The sequence below is a fragment of the Lissotriton helveticus genome, chromosome 3_1 (genome assembly GCF_964261635.1).
Source record: "Lissotriton helveticus chromosome 3_1, aLisHel1.1, whole genome shotgun sequence".
Lineage (NCBI taxonomy): Eukaryota > Metazoa > Chordata > Amphibia > Caudata > Salamandridae > Lissotriton > Lissotriton helveticus.
In genome coordinates, this window is record NC_136061.1 from 182642577 (window position 1) to 182660260 (window position 17684).

Below are 17684 nucleotides of genomic sequence, written 5' to 3' on the forward strand. Positions count from 1 at the left end.
TTCACCTTTCCCTGTTTGTTTAAGGAACTGGAGCACGATCGTTTACCAGAAAACGATTTTACTGGCTTTAAAAAAAGAAATAAAACAATCCGGAGGACATTTCTTCTCATTAAAGGAACTGTAAGTCTAAATATTTTTCTACTTACTTCCTATTTGTCCAAGAGAAACTAAGCACTTTATTTTAATTAATAACTTAAGTAAAAAGAAAAGGTAAACCTCATTCATCAACTTAAATTCCTGTTTTTCAATGGCAAAACAAGAGATTTTTCAATTAGAACATTTTTACCTCATCAGGGTAAACCCAAAGAACCCTGGAAACTATGGATAAAATCTTTTGAAAACTATTTGGTAGCCATTGACGCAGAGGATTATTCTGCTAAGCGCAAACTTGCTATTTTATATAATTTTTTGGGAAGAGTTGGACGTGAGACTTTTAATAATTTACCAGTCACTATTCCACCTCCAGATGGAGGTGAAGGATGGAATGTATATACAGATGCTATCCAGAGATTAAATAAGAAATTTTTGGAAGAACCAAGTGTGATGCTTGAAAGATTTAACTTTAGAAAGAAGAAACAGAGTTCAGATGAATCCGTGGAAGACTATATATCAGTTCTCAGGAATTTAGCGTCTGAATGTAACTTTGGTGCAGAATTAGACTATCACATAAGAGACCAATTTGTTTACTCTTGTTTTCATAAGAAGATACAAGAAAGGATTCTCAGTTGCAGAGACCCAACCTTGACTGAAGTCATTATCATAGCAAAAGGAATAGAGAGGTCCATCATCACCTCTTCTTGCTTGAATCAAGACAACGTTTCGCATATTAATGTTGTTGAACATGATGCTTCTGTTAATAATATTGCTTACAGATCACGTTTTTCAAAACCTTTTCAAGTGAGACAAAACAAAAATCCATCTTATTGTTACAGGTGTGGATCTAAAACACATTTAGGTGATAGTCCCATTTGCCCAGCCTTAGGCAAGAAATGTACTAAATGTGGAAAAACTGGTCATTTTTATAATGTGTGTAAAAGCAAGAGACTTGTCAAAGTCAGTTCTCTAGATACTAGAGAAATTTCAAATGAAGACTCTACTGAACATGGTCTCATTCTTTCTAATAGTATGGAAAGAATGATGCTATCTGTTGACATTGATATTGTAGATTTAAATTCTTCTTCAGAGAAAAAGGTCAAAGAACCGTTAGCTGAATTCATTATTGGTGATTTAAAATTAGAAATGATGGGTGACTCTGGAGCACCAGTCACGATCATTTCTGACACTTTGTTTGAGAAACACTGGCCCGGTAAAGTATTAGAAGAATTGGATATCATTCCCAAAGGTTATACGGGTAAAAAAATTGTAATGTATGGGTATTTCATTGAGTTTGTGTCTGGTTTTGGGAGAAAAATTTCAACGAAAGTTTATGTTGCACTTAAAGGCAAACTCATTATTGGATGGCAAGATTTAGCCAAGATGGGCTTAAAATTAGTCCCTGGTTCTGAAAATCCCATTCAAATCAATAATGATGTTGCTATTGATGTCATAGATGATGTTACTATTGATGTCATAGATAGTTCAGAAACAAATGATGCTTCTTCCTTCACAAGTAAAATTTTAAATGAATTTGCAGATGTGTTCACATCACGCATTGGTAAGATTACCAAGGTAGAACATTTTATAAAGTTAAAAGAGAATGCTATTCCCATTATACATAAAGCTAGGCCCATTCCCTTGAGCGTGAGATCCGATCTAAAAATTTTACTTGATAAATTGGTGGAAGAAGGGATCATAACTCCTACAGACTCCTCTGAATGGGTAAGTCCCATTGTTATTGTGCGAAAAAAAGATAATTCGATTCGTTTGTGTGCTGACCTACGCTCACTTAACAAAAATATAGTGGTAGACTGCCATCCACTGCCCAAAATTCAAGATCTTTTATCGAATATTGCAGGCTCCACATGTTTTTCCATCCTGGATTTGAAATCTGCATACCATCAAATTCCTTTATCCACTCCTTCTACTGACCTGACAACCTTTATAACACCTTTCGGTGCATTTAAATATCTAAGGTTACCCTTTGGTTTAGCCTCTGCGGCAAGCGTGTTCCAGAGGTTCATGGATCACATGTTAGCTGGTATTGCTTCAGTTCAGGCTTACCAGGATGATGTCCTTATTTACTCAAAAAACAGAAATGAACACATTACTACCCTAAGGAAAGTACTTGAGAAATTTAAAGAATTTGGAGTTACACTTGGTACAGATAAATGCAAATTTATGGTTCAGTCACTAGATTATTTGGGGCATACCATCTCAGCTTCTGGAATCAGTCCCAAATTTTCTCTTACAAAGGCCATTGATGAAGTAGCTATTCCCAATACCAAAGATCTACTTAGGTCATTTCTGGGAATGACAGAATATTATTCTAGATTCATTTCCAACTACGCCCAGGTGGTTCAACCATTACGACTCCTATTGAACAAAAACATTCAGTTTACATGGAATGATGATGCACAGAATGCCTTTGAATTAATTAAAAAATTAATTCTTCAGGCTCCTGCGTTATCACCATTTTCACCTGGTTACAAATGCATACTAGCGGTGGATGCGAGCCAAAAAGGTTTAGGAGCTGTTTTATCCCAATGGGTGAATGGGAAAGAGAACACTGTTGGTTTCTCTTCCAGATCCCTCTCTATTGCTGAATCTAACTATAGCACAATAGAGAGGGAGGCCTTGGCTTGCACTTGGGCTGTGGAAAAGTTTAAGACTTTTATTTGGGGTACCCAATTTGATATTCTATCAGACCACAAACCCCTAATTCATTTACTTTCAGGCAATGGAACGGGTAAAGCTTCCTCAAGGCTGGTAAGATTATTATCACGCCTACATGAGTACAATTTTATTATCAAGTATATCCCGGGTGGTCGAAATGGCAGAGCAGATTGTTTGTCAAGACTATCCTTAAAGGATGACTTTTTACCTTCAAGGTTTGATGACGTGGAATGTGTGGTTGCCACCATAGAAGATGTTATCACTGATCTTCCTCACATAACAAAAGATGATTGGTTAAAAGCGGTTACAGAAGATTCTACACTTCTAGCTGTTAAGAATATGATTTTAACTGGCTGGCCTAAAGAGAGGTCATTACCATCTCCACTAAAATCGTTTGCACAAGTTAGTGAAGAACTATCTATAGTTGAGGATTTAGTTATGCGTGGAGACTTAGCTGTACCTCCTTTTTCTTTACGGAAAAGAATTTTTGACATAGCACATGAAGGCCATTTAGGTATAGGTGCGACAGCTAGAAGACTGAAAGAAAGTTTTTGGTGGCCTGCCCTAGAGTCTGATGTTACCAAATGGGTAAATGCTTGTAGCACATGTCTGGTCTCAGACAAGCACTGGAAGATTGCAAAACTTCCATTACACAACGTACCAACGCCTGAAGAAGCTTGGTTGAAAGTCGCAGTAGATTTTGCAGGCCCCTTTGATCTACTTCCCAATGATAAAAAGTACATCTTAGTATTGGTTGACTATTACTCAAAATGGGTGGAGTTTGAGTTTTGTTCTTCAGCTTCTTCTAGTGCTGTGATCAACTTTTTATCTAGAATTTTTATGACTGAAGGTTTTCCCAAGGAGGTAGTAACTGACAATGGTTCTCATTTTACCTCGACAAGTATGGAAACATTTTTTTTGTCTCACGACATCAAGCATTTGAAAGTTGCTTTGTATTCTCCAGCAGCTAATGGTTTAGTCGAGCGCATGAATAGGGTCATAAAAGAAGGAATACAGACAGCTTTAGCTGAGAGGGTTCCTGTGGATGTATTTCTAAAAAAGAAACTTTGGGCATATCTCACTACCCCACACACGACCTCTGGAGTTTCCCCCTTTAGACTTTTAAGAAAAAGGGATCCAAATGGTACCTTGTGTCCTTCTTGGATCAAGGATTTAAAGAAAGGCGACAACTCATGTTTGGTTTGTAAAGACAAAGAAAGAATGCTCAAGAGTGTGTCTTTCAAGCAAGCTACTCAGAAAAAAAATTATGATAGTAAGAAATGTAAAACTGATTCTGATTTTGTAATAGGAGATTGGGTTTTGATCAAGTCTCCGATGAAAGTAAAGAAAGGCCTTTCCAGGTTTTCTCTTCCAGTACAGGTGTTGAAGACTTCAAAGGGCTCTTTGTTTCTTGGGCAAAAAGGTTGGTGGAGTAAGAGAGTTTTGGTGAAATTAACGCCAGATCAAGCAAGAATGATAATTGATAGAAAAGAGGTTTTAACTGATGATTTACACTTTTCACATTTTTTGGAGGATTTAGGTGTGCAAAAAGAGTTTCCTCTTGAACCTATTTTTGAGCCTGAACTTATAACTGTACAAAATGAGTTTCCTCATAATCAACTTGAACAGTGTCAGAATCCAATACCGTCAATTAATTCCTTTAATACCGATGTTGTGTGTACTGATCAAGCAAGACCAACACGTAATTGCTCCTTTCCTTCTAGGTACAAAGATTTTTATTTATCTTAACTGTCTTCATTTCTTTATGAAAGGGGAAGGGTGATGTAATATGTACACATGTGATACACGCGCTCTCACACGAGCACAAGTCAGTATTAGACTACACGCGCATTTGCATGCGCGCATGTTTTCCTTCAAAGTCTAATGTTATGTTATGTATTTAGGTTTGAATATGCATTCTCGTGAGGGCGATCTAACTCTCTGGCATGGACAGTTTCCTTTGTCAGTTGCTGTTCATAGCCCGGAGAGGAAGGACGCACTCCCGTGGTGTTCTGTTTATTTACTTGAATAAATCCATTCTTTTAATCTACTGCTTCCTTTGGATTACTTATTCCTGGAAAACCTCACCTTTACACTGCCCCTGCTTGCCCTGAGGCTCCCCCTGCACCCCTGTACTCCCCTCTTCTTTCTGTTCCTCGTCTCTCTTGATTACTCGCAGCCCGGGGTCTCTTCATTTCATCTGGGATGCCCTCTTTCCGGGTGAGCTGCGACCTCTCGTTCCCTTCCCATCTCATCCCAGCACATGCCCTCCTCCCTCCCCGCGCCCTCTCGGTCGCCGTCCCCCGCACCCCCCCCCCTCTCTTTCCCAGGGATGCTGCCTCTGTTGGCCATCCTGCTCTCCTTTTCTGCCGTTCAGCAGATTCCAGCCCTCTCGCCCCTCCCTCCACCCTCCCTCCCCAGCACACCCCGTGCACACTCACGGAGGCAGGGACACCCCGAGCAGGGAGACCCCGCCGCCGGACCCCCGATCCCCTGCCCAGCCTGGCCGGGGGCAGCCGGCTGCCGCATGAGGCTGATGTTGCTCTGCTGCACCTGGAGGGAAGAGCTGATGGGCGAGGAGGAAGGTGGGTGTCCGCCTGCGGGGCACGGGGAGGGTCCCAGGGTCCGACGGGGGGTGAAAGTCAATTAGAGAGGCGAGGAAGTGTGGGTGAGAAGAGGAATGCAGGGCAGAGGGAAGATGGGCACCGAAGGGCAACAAGGGTGTGCCCTGGGGTGGCGCATCGCAGGATGGGGTGTGCGTAGGGCTTTGCATGGGCATAGGGCGAACAGGGCAGGGTGGAATGTGTGAGCACAAGTGGGGTATATGGCCGTCTGTGAGGTGGTGGGAACCCATTAGAGGAGAACGTTTGTTCGTGAGGTAAATGTGGAGGGGAGTGGAAGGCAGGGGGTGAGTGGTAATAGGGAGATGGTGAGTGGCACTGGCGGAACGTTGGATGTCTGTGAGGGTGAGGTGTGAGGTTGTGAGGTGGAACGCTTGCATCCATTAGGAGGACGTGTACCCCTGAAGTGTAAGTTGGGTGTCCGTGAAGTGCAGCGTATGTGTCAATGGGACCAGAGCTTCAAGGTGGATGGTCATGGGGCAGAATGGTGTCATGAGGGTAGAATGGTGCGCTATCCATTTAAGGGTGGGTGTACTGGATGGAATGTGGGTGTTGAGGGGGTGAGAAGGCACATATCCCTCAGGTGCAAAGTGCGTGTGTGAGGAGGAATGTAGGTGCTCATGGTAATATGCGACTAGGGGAGGAAACCGGGTACCCTAGGGAGGAAATGGGTACCAAGAGACGGAAGGTGAGAGCGTTTGGGGGACGCTGGAAGGTAATAAAGCAGTCCCTGTCTAGATTAGGAAGGTATAGTGTCTAGCGGAGCAAAGCATGACTCTTATGATGGAAAGTTTGTGATTTTAGTAGGAGGCTGGAGAGTAATAGGGGCTGGATGTCTGTGAGTTAATGGCAAGTGTCTCAGGAGGAGGGTGGGATTCAGTGGACGGATAGGTGCCTAGGGAGGAAGGTGGGATCTAAGGTAGGAATGCTGACATTATAAGAAACCTACCTTTCTGCCCTCAACACCTTAGAAGATTTGTGTGGGTATCTAGGGGAGGGAGGTATGTTTCGTGGGAAGGAATGTGAATGTCTTGAGGAAGTTGGGGTCTGTAGGGTGGTGGGCATCTGGGCAGGAAGGTGGGTATTCCTAAGAAGACATTTGTCCAGGGAAGGCAAGTCTCTGTCCAGGGTGTTGACGGTGGTTGAGTATAAGAGAAAGGTGTGTATTAAAGGAAAGATGAGGGTGCACATAAGAGGAGATTCAGGTTCTTGGGGAGGAAGGAAAGTGTTTTGGGGACCCCAGAGAGAATTAAGGTGGCTGGTTAAGGTAGATGGTAGTCGTTAGTGGAAGTCAGTGGGTCTTTAAGTAAGGGATGTGTATATCTAGGGTTGATAGCTGCCGGCTCGCAGAAACAAGGAAGTACGCATAAGAACTTGGCTCCAGCATTTTAAGGTCCAACATCCCTGGCCACGCTATTCTACCTACGTGTATCCAGTGGATACCTGCAATCCATGTATTTCGGCTCGTCCTCCACGCACAACTATTAGTGCAGATTTTAAATATTTACCGAAAATGTGTCACCTGATGGAATAAATACCACAAGCCAGTTACCATTTCCATCAAGCACCATTTACAGAAAGAGTCTGCCTTGCTGGAACCACAAGAATAGTACTTCTTCGTAACTACCTACGGCCCACGTGCCACGCTCTTTGCCGTATATGAATCATTAAGTTATCCTATCACCATATATTTTCGGATTGACTGCACCTCATAGACCGGTAGCCTCAACCAACTGAAACTATCCAATTCTAGCAGATTACCAATTAAAGATGATTTTTGTCCTGATGAAGACACGCTCGTGTCGAAACACGTAGAGAAAAAATATTCTGGTTCCCCCACATTCATTGGGTTACCCATTATACTGCTGTTTCATTCACAATTTATGAAAGTTTGAAAATGTTTTAATTCCATGTACTTTTTATGAATATATACCAAATTTGCACTCTATCACCTTTTTATCAATATATTAAATTTAATATTCTTATAATTTCAAGTGCCTAGATTTTTTTATTTTGCACTCATTGCCTTACTTTAGTTTTGCCTGGGCATGTTAATTTACACAAAATATATCTAGGGTTGAGACAAAATAATCCTCAGCACACGCTTAATTTCTCTTGTAACATAAATTGAGTCGACAGTAGTGTCTGTTTCCGTCTTATTGTTTGTATTGTAGATCCATCAATGTCAGCCAACACGTCTTCGTTGCTTGTTGGGCACCAAATCCCGCGACTTCTTCAGGACTAAGAACTTGTATTTAACAAAAATGTTTTTTTTGCTATAACGCGGTTGCTCAACCAGTTTACATTCACTTCACCCTTGTGACTTCTGTGCGCTTCTTAGTCCTTATCACATATCATGATGTGGCATTAATCGTGGAAACCCATGCACAACTGTGATGTGATGTGACATTTTTATAGCGCGCTACCACTCCAAGGAGCATCTTGGCGCTACGACTCCTGGTTACGAGCAGATAATCACAGCTGGACTGCTCATGTTGGAAAAGAGGGATCATAACAGGGCTTTGCAGCCTGTGTCTGACAGTGTGTAAATCCATGTTTTCAGTATTTTTCTGAACCTATGCTGTGTGGTGGCTTCCCGAAGGAAGTGGGGTAATTTATTCCATGCTTTAGCGCCGACAACTGCTAGGGATTTTCCTCCTTTGGTTGTCAGCCTAAATCTAGGAACGGAGAGGAGATTCGCTGTGGAGGATCTAAGTTCCCGCGTCGGATGGTATTGTATAAAGTGCCTACGCAGGTACAATGGGCCCTGATGGTGAAAGGCTCTGTAGGTGATAAGGACCTTGAACAGGTTGCGCTTTGTACTGGGAGCCAGTGTAGGGCATCTAATGCAGTAGAGGCCGAAGATTTTCTGGGCCATCTGAGGACCATTCTGGCGGCTGCATGTTGGACCATCTGAAGTTTGTGCAGGGCAGATTTATTTAACCCTGCATACAGACTATTACAGTAATCGAATCTAGATGTTATCAGCGCCACTGCAACCGTCCGTCTGGCACTCAGGGGCAGCAGGTCGAAGAATTTTCTGAAATCCCTAATGATGTTAAAGCAAACACCTGCCACTTCTTTTACTTGTTGTATAAAGGACAGGGTGTTGTCAAATTTGATACCCAAATTTCGTACTGCATTGATAGTCTTTGGTGGAGCCTCTGTCTCCTTAGGCCACCAGTCGTGAGGAGAAAAACAGTTATTAGGACCAAAAGGCAGAATTTCTGTTTTCGCAGAATTACACTTTATATGATTGTTCGTCATCCACGTAAAGGTTGCCGATAGGCATTCCCTCATGGTCATTTCCGCATTGGTTTGGTTCTTATCAAGAACCACTACCAGCTGGGCATCATCGGCATATGCGATCGTACTAATACCGAAGGAGGAGATCAGTTTGATCAGGGGAACCATATACAAGTTAAACAATGTGGGGCTCAAACTGGAGCCCTGCGGGACCCCTGTTTTCAGCACTTTCTCCTCGGAACGGAAATTTCCCAACATAATGATCTGGCGCCTGTGTGCCAGATAATTTTTGAACCATTCGAAAACGGTTCCCGCTATGCCCGCATTTGCTAGGCGTTGTAAAAGGATAGCATGGGACACCGTATCGAACGCTGCAGAGAGATCTAATAGGATCAGGACTGCTATCTTGCCCTGATCCAATGCAGCTCGAATGGTTTCAGTTGAGGACAACAGTGCAGATTCAGTTGAATGGTATGCTCTAAAACCTGCTTGACATGGGTGAAGAATTTCATTCTCCTCCAAAAAAGCCATAAATTGCTTATTAACATACGATTCAGTTAGTTTGCAAAGTGCTGGGAGGAGTGAGATGGGGCGCAGGTTAGAAAGGGTCGCAGGATCCTGCAAAACCTTCTCCTGCAGTGGTCTGACTGCTGCTACTTTCCAGTGGGTGGGAATTTCACCTGATTGGAGGGATGAGTTTATGATAGAATTAATTTCTGGGTTGACTTCTTCTATTATTGCTTTAAGCAATGTAGGGGGACAGGGATCGAAGGGAGATCCTGACTTAATCGCAGATATCCCCTGGTATGTGTCTTCCAGACTAATTTGATTGAAGGTTTCCCAGCGGGGTTTATATACATCTATGTTAGTTTTATCCTCTAACTCCTCATTCTCAAACTGAGGGAAGTCTTTCGTGAGGGTATCTATTTTCTGTACTAAATAGTTCGCTATTTCGTCACAGAGGGTCTGGGAGGGTGGGATCTCTTGTGTTAGAACTTTGGGCTTTCTAAAGCTGTTAACAATTTTAAATATTTCTTTCTGTTTATTACTAGAGGCTTCAATTTGTGATGTAAAATACTTGGCTTTTGCGCATTTTATAGAGGCATGATAGAGCCTCCTTGCTCTCTTGTATGCCTCCTTTTCTTCGTTCCCATAGTTTCGCCGCCACCTTCGCTCTAGAACTCTGACTTTACCCAGACATGAGAACCAGGGTGCAGATATCCTCCTTTTACTTGATGCAGAATTTCTACCTGGGTTTTTGATCTGGTTTCCGATCGTAGTCATCCAACTCTCAAATCTCTGATAATCTATCGTGGTGTTCCCTGTGAGAGCGGGTTTGCTCTCCTTCACCCATTCACCAAAGTCTGGGTGCTCTATGATTTTTCCCCAGCAAGGTGAGAATATGCCCTTTTTAGATGTCTCCTTTAACTTTATCTCATTTCCCTCAATCTTGAAGCTGAATTTAATGAAATAATGATCTGTCCAAGATTCCGTACAGGGGGTTCAACCGTCATTGCGTCCATATTGGAACCAATGCAGTCAAGAGTGTGTCCAGCCTCGTGAGTCGCTTCTAGTATCTTCAACGTCAACCCCAAGACATGCAACGTTTCTTTAAAACTGGATGCATGGTGATCGTTTAGTTCTTCCAAATGAAGATTAACGTCTCCTAATGGAGTGAAATTAGTGAACCTAAGAGTCAAATTACCAAGGACATCCCCTACACTATCCAGGAACTGCGTGGATTGGCCAGGAGGACGGTATAGCAGTGCCCCTGCAAAAGTGAATGTGTCACACACTTGGACGCAGAAACCAAGGCTTTCCGCTCCTCTGATGTCTGTAAGCTCTATTGTTAAGCATTTTAGAGTGTCTCTATAGATAATAGCCAGCCCGCCGCCTCGCTGTTCTAATCGATCTTGTCTACGAATAGAAAACCCAGGGGGTAAGGCATGTACTATATCAGGGTTTGACCACTCGCGTAGCCAGGTTTCAGTAATGAATAGGCAGTCTAGCTCTTTTTCAGTAATAAGGTCGTATATGTGGAGAGAATTTTTGCACAATGATCGTGCATTTATCAGTCCCGCTTTTATGTGCTTGGGTTTCGTTTCCTCTTTAGGAGTGTGGTAGGGTTCTAAAGTTCGCCTACAGCCATAACAACTGATTGGTCCCACCCATGTATCCACGTTAAGTGCGTGTTGGCAATTATTAGTATATTTGTTTAAAGCTATTAATTCCTCTCTAGGTAGAGTATGTACCTGAGCAGAATGTCTGGCCCTTTGCCCGTCCTAAGCACGGACGAGCGCAGACGGGCAGGACTTAGGCTTGACTTTGCCGCGACTCCTGTGCACCCACTGACCGCGTCCGCTGCGCGGAGGCATCATCGTATGTTTTTATACAGTAGCCTCGAGCTCTAGAGCGCTGGGGCTGGGTCTACGCCTAATATGGCCGCTGAGTACCACCTCCCACTCAGCAACTAGTTCGGCTGTATGCAGGGCATCAGAATAACGAAATTAATACAGGTAGCTGCAGGCAAGTGTATTATTTTAAAAGAAAAAAGCTTTGCGGCGCAAATAAAATTCGAACACAGAATAAACAAGAAAGTTAAAAACACTGTCAGAATTGCAGGCGGTCTCCCGGCTTTTCGCCTCAGGAGAGCAATAGAGTCTCAACTGTAGCAAGTTATCATGCACCACACATATGCAGCACTAGGAGTGGGTTTATTTCCCCTAGGAGCGCCACTACCCTGTCAACGAACCACCTTTCAACAAAAAATTATATCTAGGGTTGGTAGGTTGCAGTGCAGGGTACACAGTGGGTGTCTAAAGAAAGAAAGTGGGTCTCTGTGGAAGGGATACAGATGTCATGGAGAAAATGTGTGTCTATGGGAGGACGGGGGCTGTTTAGAGGCGTGATGGGGATGTTTATGTTGAATGGGTGTTTACAAAGAAGGAAGGTGTATAGTGTATAGGGGAGGGATGAGGATGTCTGGCAGGGAGATAATGTCTCTTTAAGGCAGGTTGGTGGAGTGAGGGGAAAGGTGGGTGTCCATGTGTGGAGGGTCAGTGTTCTTCGGAGGTGAGTGCTTGTGGGAAGATGGTGGTGCCTTTGTGGAAGATAGGGTACATACAAGCACTACACTAGGTCTGGCTTGCCACTTCTCTAGTAAATGCGGAGGCGGTATCTGTCTGTCAATGTTAGTTTAATTAAAAGTGAGACTTACCTGTGTTGTCCTCACCAGTACACGTCCCGTCACTAGTACGGTGGGGGGACAGGTACTCTCCAGGCACTCTGCAGATAAAACACGTTAAGGCTCAATGTGGCAGATACATCATGCCCAGCTGTTCAATGATGGTAACCCATTCTGTCAAGGGCTTGTGCCCTCATTGGTGGATTTGTTAAATCTTTAGGCTTCGTATTAGGTTACAAATGGTCTCCCATCTTCATATCCAAAATAATATCGCAAACCGCCTAGTGCTTTTACTTCTAATTCCTGCAGAGAGGCTTCACTTAGTCGTAGATGTCTGAAATATTCCAATCTCCCTCTAAACACTGCTCTCCATCTGACTGCTTACACCATCATTGGGGTTAGTAAATATATCTTACACCTCTTCTGATGTTCCCTGACTCCTGGCTGCTCGCAGACTTTTGTATTCAGTTCATTTTGGGTTGTCTTGCCTACAAAGCACCGATCACTCATATCCATCTTCCAAGCCAGGCGTAGATGGAGATTCACACCTTACGAGAAATATACCTTCCGGCAAAGAAGCATCCCCTAAGGGCAAAAACTCACACACAATCTAAGGGTTTCTAGAGTGGTGTGAAAACATGCTGGAATGTGCCTCTTTTATCTTCACCTGCAGCCATGTCTAATAAGACATGGAATCACAGAAAGGCATGACGTTGGTATGGGGCATGGAGGTGAGTTTCTAAAGCACGCCTGTTTCCTGGAGTCAGGTAGCTTGCTTCTGGTGTGAGGGGGTTGCAGGTTTGCAGTGGGTGGATGAGGACACCTGCTGACCTTTGTACATAGTCTGCAGTTAGAGTCCAGGTATGACATCTTTACTCATTCTCTACATCGCTCGATCATATTCAGTCGAGCTCTTTCTTAAACAGTTGAATGTGTGAATGTGGTATGTGTATAGCGCGCACAGCCGGAAGGCAACCCAGAGCTGTACAGACTCAAAGGCAAAGATGCAGTCACAGTGACTGGTGAGTACCTGGGGTCTCAGAGTGGAGGGGGGCTGTTACTGTGTCATGATGAAGTGTTCTTCTTCGTCTCCAGTTTGATTGTGTCCTGGCTGCGGGTACCCTCCAATGGTTCAGTTTATAGTACTTTCTTAAGAAAAGATAGTTTGTTTGGGATCTCCATAGTGGGTTGAAGGTGTTCACAGCTTTGGCCCTTGCATGCCTATGACTCCGCCCGCCCCAGGATTTTATCATTTGAACTTTTGTTGCTTGATGTCTGAGATTTGAACCAGCGCAAAGTCTTTGTTTTGGTCATAGTATGGTTATTTTTTTGCAAATAGTACCGATGCTCGTTTCAGAATGTCTTCTTCATGGTGGGTAAGAACTGGAACGTGACACTTAAAGCCACTGGCTGCAATTGAAAAGTTTTCAATGGTGGCTTGATGTGATCCAGTTTTTTTTCAAGTTGAGGTCAAGTCCCACTCTCTAGTTCTTTGGGAGGCTGTGTGCACAAACAACAACACATTATTCCTGATGTGCTATCAATAAGGATTTAGATACCTGCACTTTGTGGCTTATTTGTTAAGTGAACGGATTCCTTAAAATCCAGATACCTAGAAATTGGTGCCACTCATCTCTGCATTGACTTGTGGAGTGAAGTTGTGATCCAGTTCAAATATCACTCCCTAGTTTCTGACTATTTGCATTGAGGCAGGATCATTTCTGGGGAAGAGAGTGTTCCAATAGGACTGCACACCCTGTGATGCTGCTCATCTTCCATCAAGGCGGAGGAAGCCCTACCTCCTCCAGTGATACCCCTGATCACCACTCCCCGTCAGGACCGCCTGCAGATCTTTTAGTCTGGAAGAGTGGCTCCAGATATCCTTACATGAAATGGTGGTTCAGGGACTCCCGCCCTGGAATGCTACTCACAGCTCTTTGGCCTGGTGGCATACATCATGGTTCCTGATCCCCTGTTTGGAATTCTGGTTCCTAGTTCCTCGTGATGAATGCAGGACCTTAGGTCATTCTGTCTGCAGCGCTTCGGTCTGGTGGTGTCTATGAAGGTTCCAGACCCAGGTCTTGAATGCTAGTTTTAGATCCCTGCAGGAATGCGTTTTTCAGTTTTGCTGTAATGGGTTCAGATCCTGGGACTGGCTCTTGCCTCCACCTCTTCTGCTGTGGTGCTGCTTGTGATCCAGAGGACCATGCTCAGAACATGTTTCTAGGCACAACTGATGCCAGCTGTGAAGCAGGTTCCAGGGCTGTCCACTGCTGGACCCTGCACCGTGGCACAGCTCTGTCTCCACTTGTACCTTGCTTGCAGGTCAGTGCTGGCACAGGGACAGAATTCATCAGAGCGCCTGCTGGCTGCAAGCCTCTGCTATGACATCATTCCTGGCTGGCATTGAGAGGAACTGGGACTGTACCAGCAGTGATGAGGCGGAGGGTGCATAGAAGCTCAGGAAGCTGCATAGACAGTCACCATGGTGGGAGGACGAGGAGGCTGCAGGCAGGTAGCGTAGTCAGCAGAAGGCTGAGGCTCCCTCTTCAGCATCAATGACTGGTGGCTGCTGAGTGGGCACCAATGGAAGTCGAGCATCCAGGCGTTTGGTTGTGAGAAATATACTGAGTGCCTTCATCCACACCGGACGGCCACAAGATACATAACATTGCGACCATCTGGGGGCGCTGTGCAAAGCAGTTAATGTATTTGATGGGATCTTTCTGTTTTTAGGATACATTCTTAAGTGTCAAAATGGGTTGTGCTCAGCTGTGCATTTGGGGGTGCACGGATTTCATGGTGGGCGCCTCTGATTAACTTGATTAAAAGTTAAGTGCCAGGGCTCTCCTCAGGCGGCCACTGCAGCCTGCATCACCCACTGCCTCTGTCAGCGCTGCCAGTTATAGTACCAGTACACCTACTAACTATCACCCCATACAAGTAGGACAACTCAGACTAATCCAGGCCACCCAAAGCTATAACAATGGCTTGGGCAGCAGGGATTTGTTATTTTTATTGTATACTGAATTCTAAAAGTGCTGTTGTTATACTCAGTTCAAAACTATACAGACAGTGCCACCATGTGTCAAAACTGCCGCTGATGATAATAATTAAGTGGTAGGGGCCGAGCATGGGAAACCACTTGCTCATTTTAAGCACTGGCCAGGTCAGTGAGCTGCCTCCTTCATGTTTTCTCCCCCCTCTGCTCCTCCAGCCTCCCCCTCTCCACACATTGTGCCTTTGTTTGCCATTCCCGCCACTGTTTCAGTGCTTCCATTATGTTTTTGCCTCTGTTTTGATTTTAAGTGATACGTGTATAAGGTAACCTTGCGCTATATTTTATTGCATATAGGTGCATGTTGATTTGACATGGTGTAATCTTGTTACTTTGTTGTGCTAACTTCTCAATAAAGGTCTTTGGGAAAAAAAATATATTAAGCACTGGCCGGGAGCTTGAGTTACGTTTTTTGTAGCCAGCTGTAGCTGGTCAATTTCGGAGGGGGTGAGGGAGAGCTGGAATATGTTTTTTGTGTTCAAAATAAAAAATAACTGATCATTTACAAAGTTATTTCAGAAGTTTTTTATTATAACATACTCTCTCCAACTTCTATACAACCAATTCCCACTCCGCAGCATACCTCAAAGCGGCAGTGGTTGACGTAGCCATGACCTGTAGCCAGGTCTGAGCCTTATTTTGCGTGTGTCCCACTCTGTGGTCTTTGCTGTGAGCTGCAGGTGTTAGCCACAGAACTATCCTTATGGCTAGGGCCTGCACCCAACCTCCTGAGCCTCTAACCTCCAACACCCGCAGGGCATGGCATTGGACCTGTACAGTGGAGGTAGGCCACAGAGCCCGGCTCTGCTCCTAACCTCCCGTGCAACCAACCCCTCAGCGCACCCCTATCATCCAACCTTCCACGTGCACAATCCCTGCTGCCTTTGGCTGTGTGAAGGGTCAGGGCCGGCTTTAGCACTGGTGGCGCCCAGTGCGACATTGTTTTGTTGGTGCCCCAATGACCACCCCGCCAAGATTCCCACTCTACCACCCTTTAACAGTGCCCTCAAGTCTCCATAACCACTCTCTCTCTCAGATGCATTTAATTTGTTTTATAGCTCCACTCATACCAGTGTAGGATGCAGAACACTTTACATCACACACACTATACAGAGACAATCAATCAGTTATGTAAATCAGTGTATAGGAAATATTACCTAAGACAGAGGGTTACAAGGTCACATGTCATCAATACTGGTCGAAAATATAGTTTAATAGAGCTTGTTTGGACAAGCACAAACTCGGAATTTAAAACGTAACACAGTGGCGTAGCAATGGGGGCGGGGTGGTCAGCCCCAGGCGGCACAAGTTTTGGAGGCAGACCCCCCCCCCCACTCTTACATGCAGCCGCTGCGGGGGTGACAAATGCAGGGATTGCCACGGGCAGCCTAGGGTCTAGCTACACCCTTGACGTAACACCATGGTGGGAGATTCTATTTAATAATCATTCTGCCATAATGGACACCGCAGGCAGCTCTATCGGAGCCACTGCAGAGCTCAGCTCTGCCTGCCCTTGAAATGGCTGCCCCGCTTGGACCGAAGCCACGTAGTGCCTGACCCTGAAATGGTCACACACTCAGGACAGAGCTGGAGATAACTCTCTACAAACGTTCTCCAGAGAGCGCAAAGGCATCCTGCTGCAGGCCAGTAAGAGCCCCAACCCACTAGGACACAATCGCTGACATTAAGGGGTCCGCATGCAGCGGAATAAGAGACACCACTGAGTTATTCACTGCCTGCCCCTAAAATGGCCGCCTTGCCGACACAGCACCCGAGTTCCTGAGGGGAAGATACCCCCACGGTGAACAGCCTGCAATCTAACTCAAGAACATCCTGCTTCAGGCCAGAACCCATAAGCTGGCATGACGGTGACCGCTGCCATTTGGATGGGAGTCACCTCAGAGCTCTGCACTGCTTCCCCTTAAAATTGGCCACTCCGCAGACACAGCCTCTGAGTTCATGAACAAGGAAACCAAGGATTCGAAAGGCTCACTCCCTAAGGTAACCTCTCAGCCTCTGAGTATCCAGACAGCCCCAGACACAAATCATTCCCCTCCTAGTGGCCAACAATTTGGAATAGCTACTAGAAAACTGGAGTGCAAGCCGCTCCAGAGTTACGCTTTCTCCCAAAATTGCCCCCCCTGTCTGATACTTCTTTCCACTCAGACATCGCACCTCCCACCGTCCATGTAAACCCCTCAGACATGCCACCGACCAACCCCTAACTGCGGCCAGACGCATAATCATCTAACACTAGTGCCAGCATTGATATTAAAGCAGCCGCTGCATCCCCCCACTGCAGCTCAGTTCTCTTCCACTCACCTATCAAAGGCTGGTGGTGCCCTTAATTTCAGACTCCAACGTCAGAAACCAGATCATCCTATGCCTCTCCATTCCCTCTCTCCCTACCCCCTCAGGCCTCATATTGAGCATCCACCCAACACAACCCTTACAGAAGCGGTCCGACCTCGCTAGTAGTCCCGTCCCCCACTACAACCACTTGTCCCAGGTACTACCATAACGCACCTAGTCCGCAAAGACCCCGACAATAATCAGCCCAACCGACGTCTCAAACGACACACCTTTCACCATGTCATTCTCCCCCAAACCCCTCACCTCACCCTACGTTAAACCGTACGGCCCGAACTCCTTCCTGATCAGTCTCCCCCCCAACCTCTCTCCCAAAGTGAAAAAAAACCTCAAACACAAACTGATCAGGCAATTCCCCGAATCACTCTTTGCTGACCTTTACCATTGTTCCACCAAAGGCCAAGTAAAAATGGACCTCATCTTTCACACGGAA

At 45.0% G+C, this 17684-nt stretch overlaps 1 protein-coding gene across 1 annotated transcript in view; it reads left to right on the plus strand.

Moving 5' to 3' along the window:
* The first annotated feature begins 5196 nt into the window (after positions 1-5196).
* LIMK1 (LIM domain kinase 1) overlaps positions 5197-17684 on the plus strand; it is a 251007-nt gene continuing 238519 nt past the window's right edge. The window contains exon 1 of the mRNA XM_078679557.1: positions 5197-5357. Within this exon, the coding sequence (XP_078535683.1) occupies positions 5300-5357 (58 nt within the window). The 5' untranslated portion in view covers positions 5197-5299. The remainder of the gene's footprint in view (positions 5358-17684) is intronic.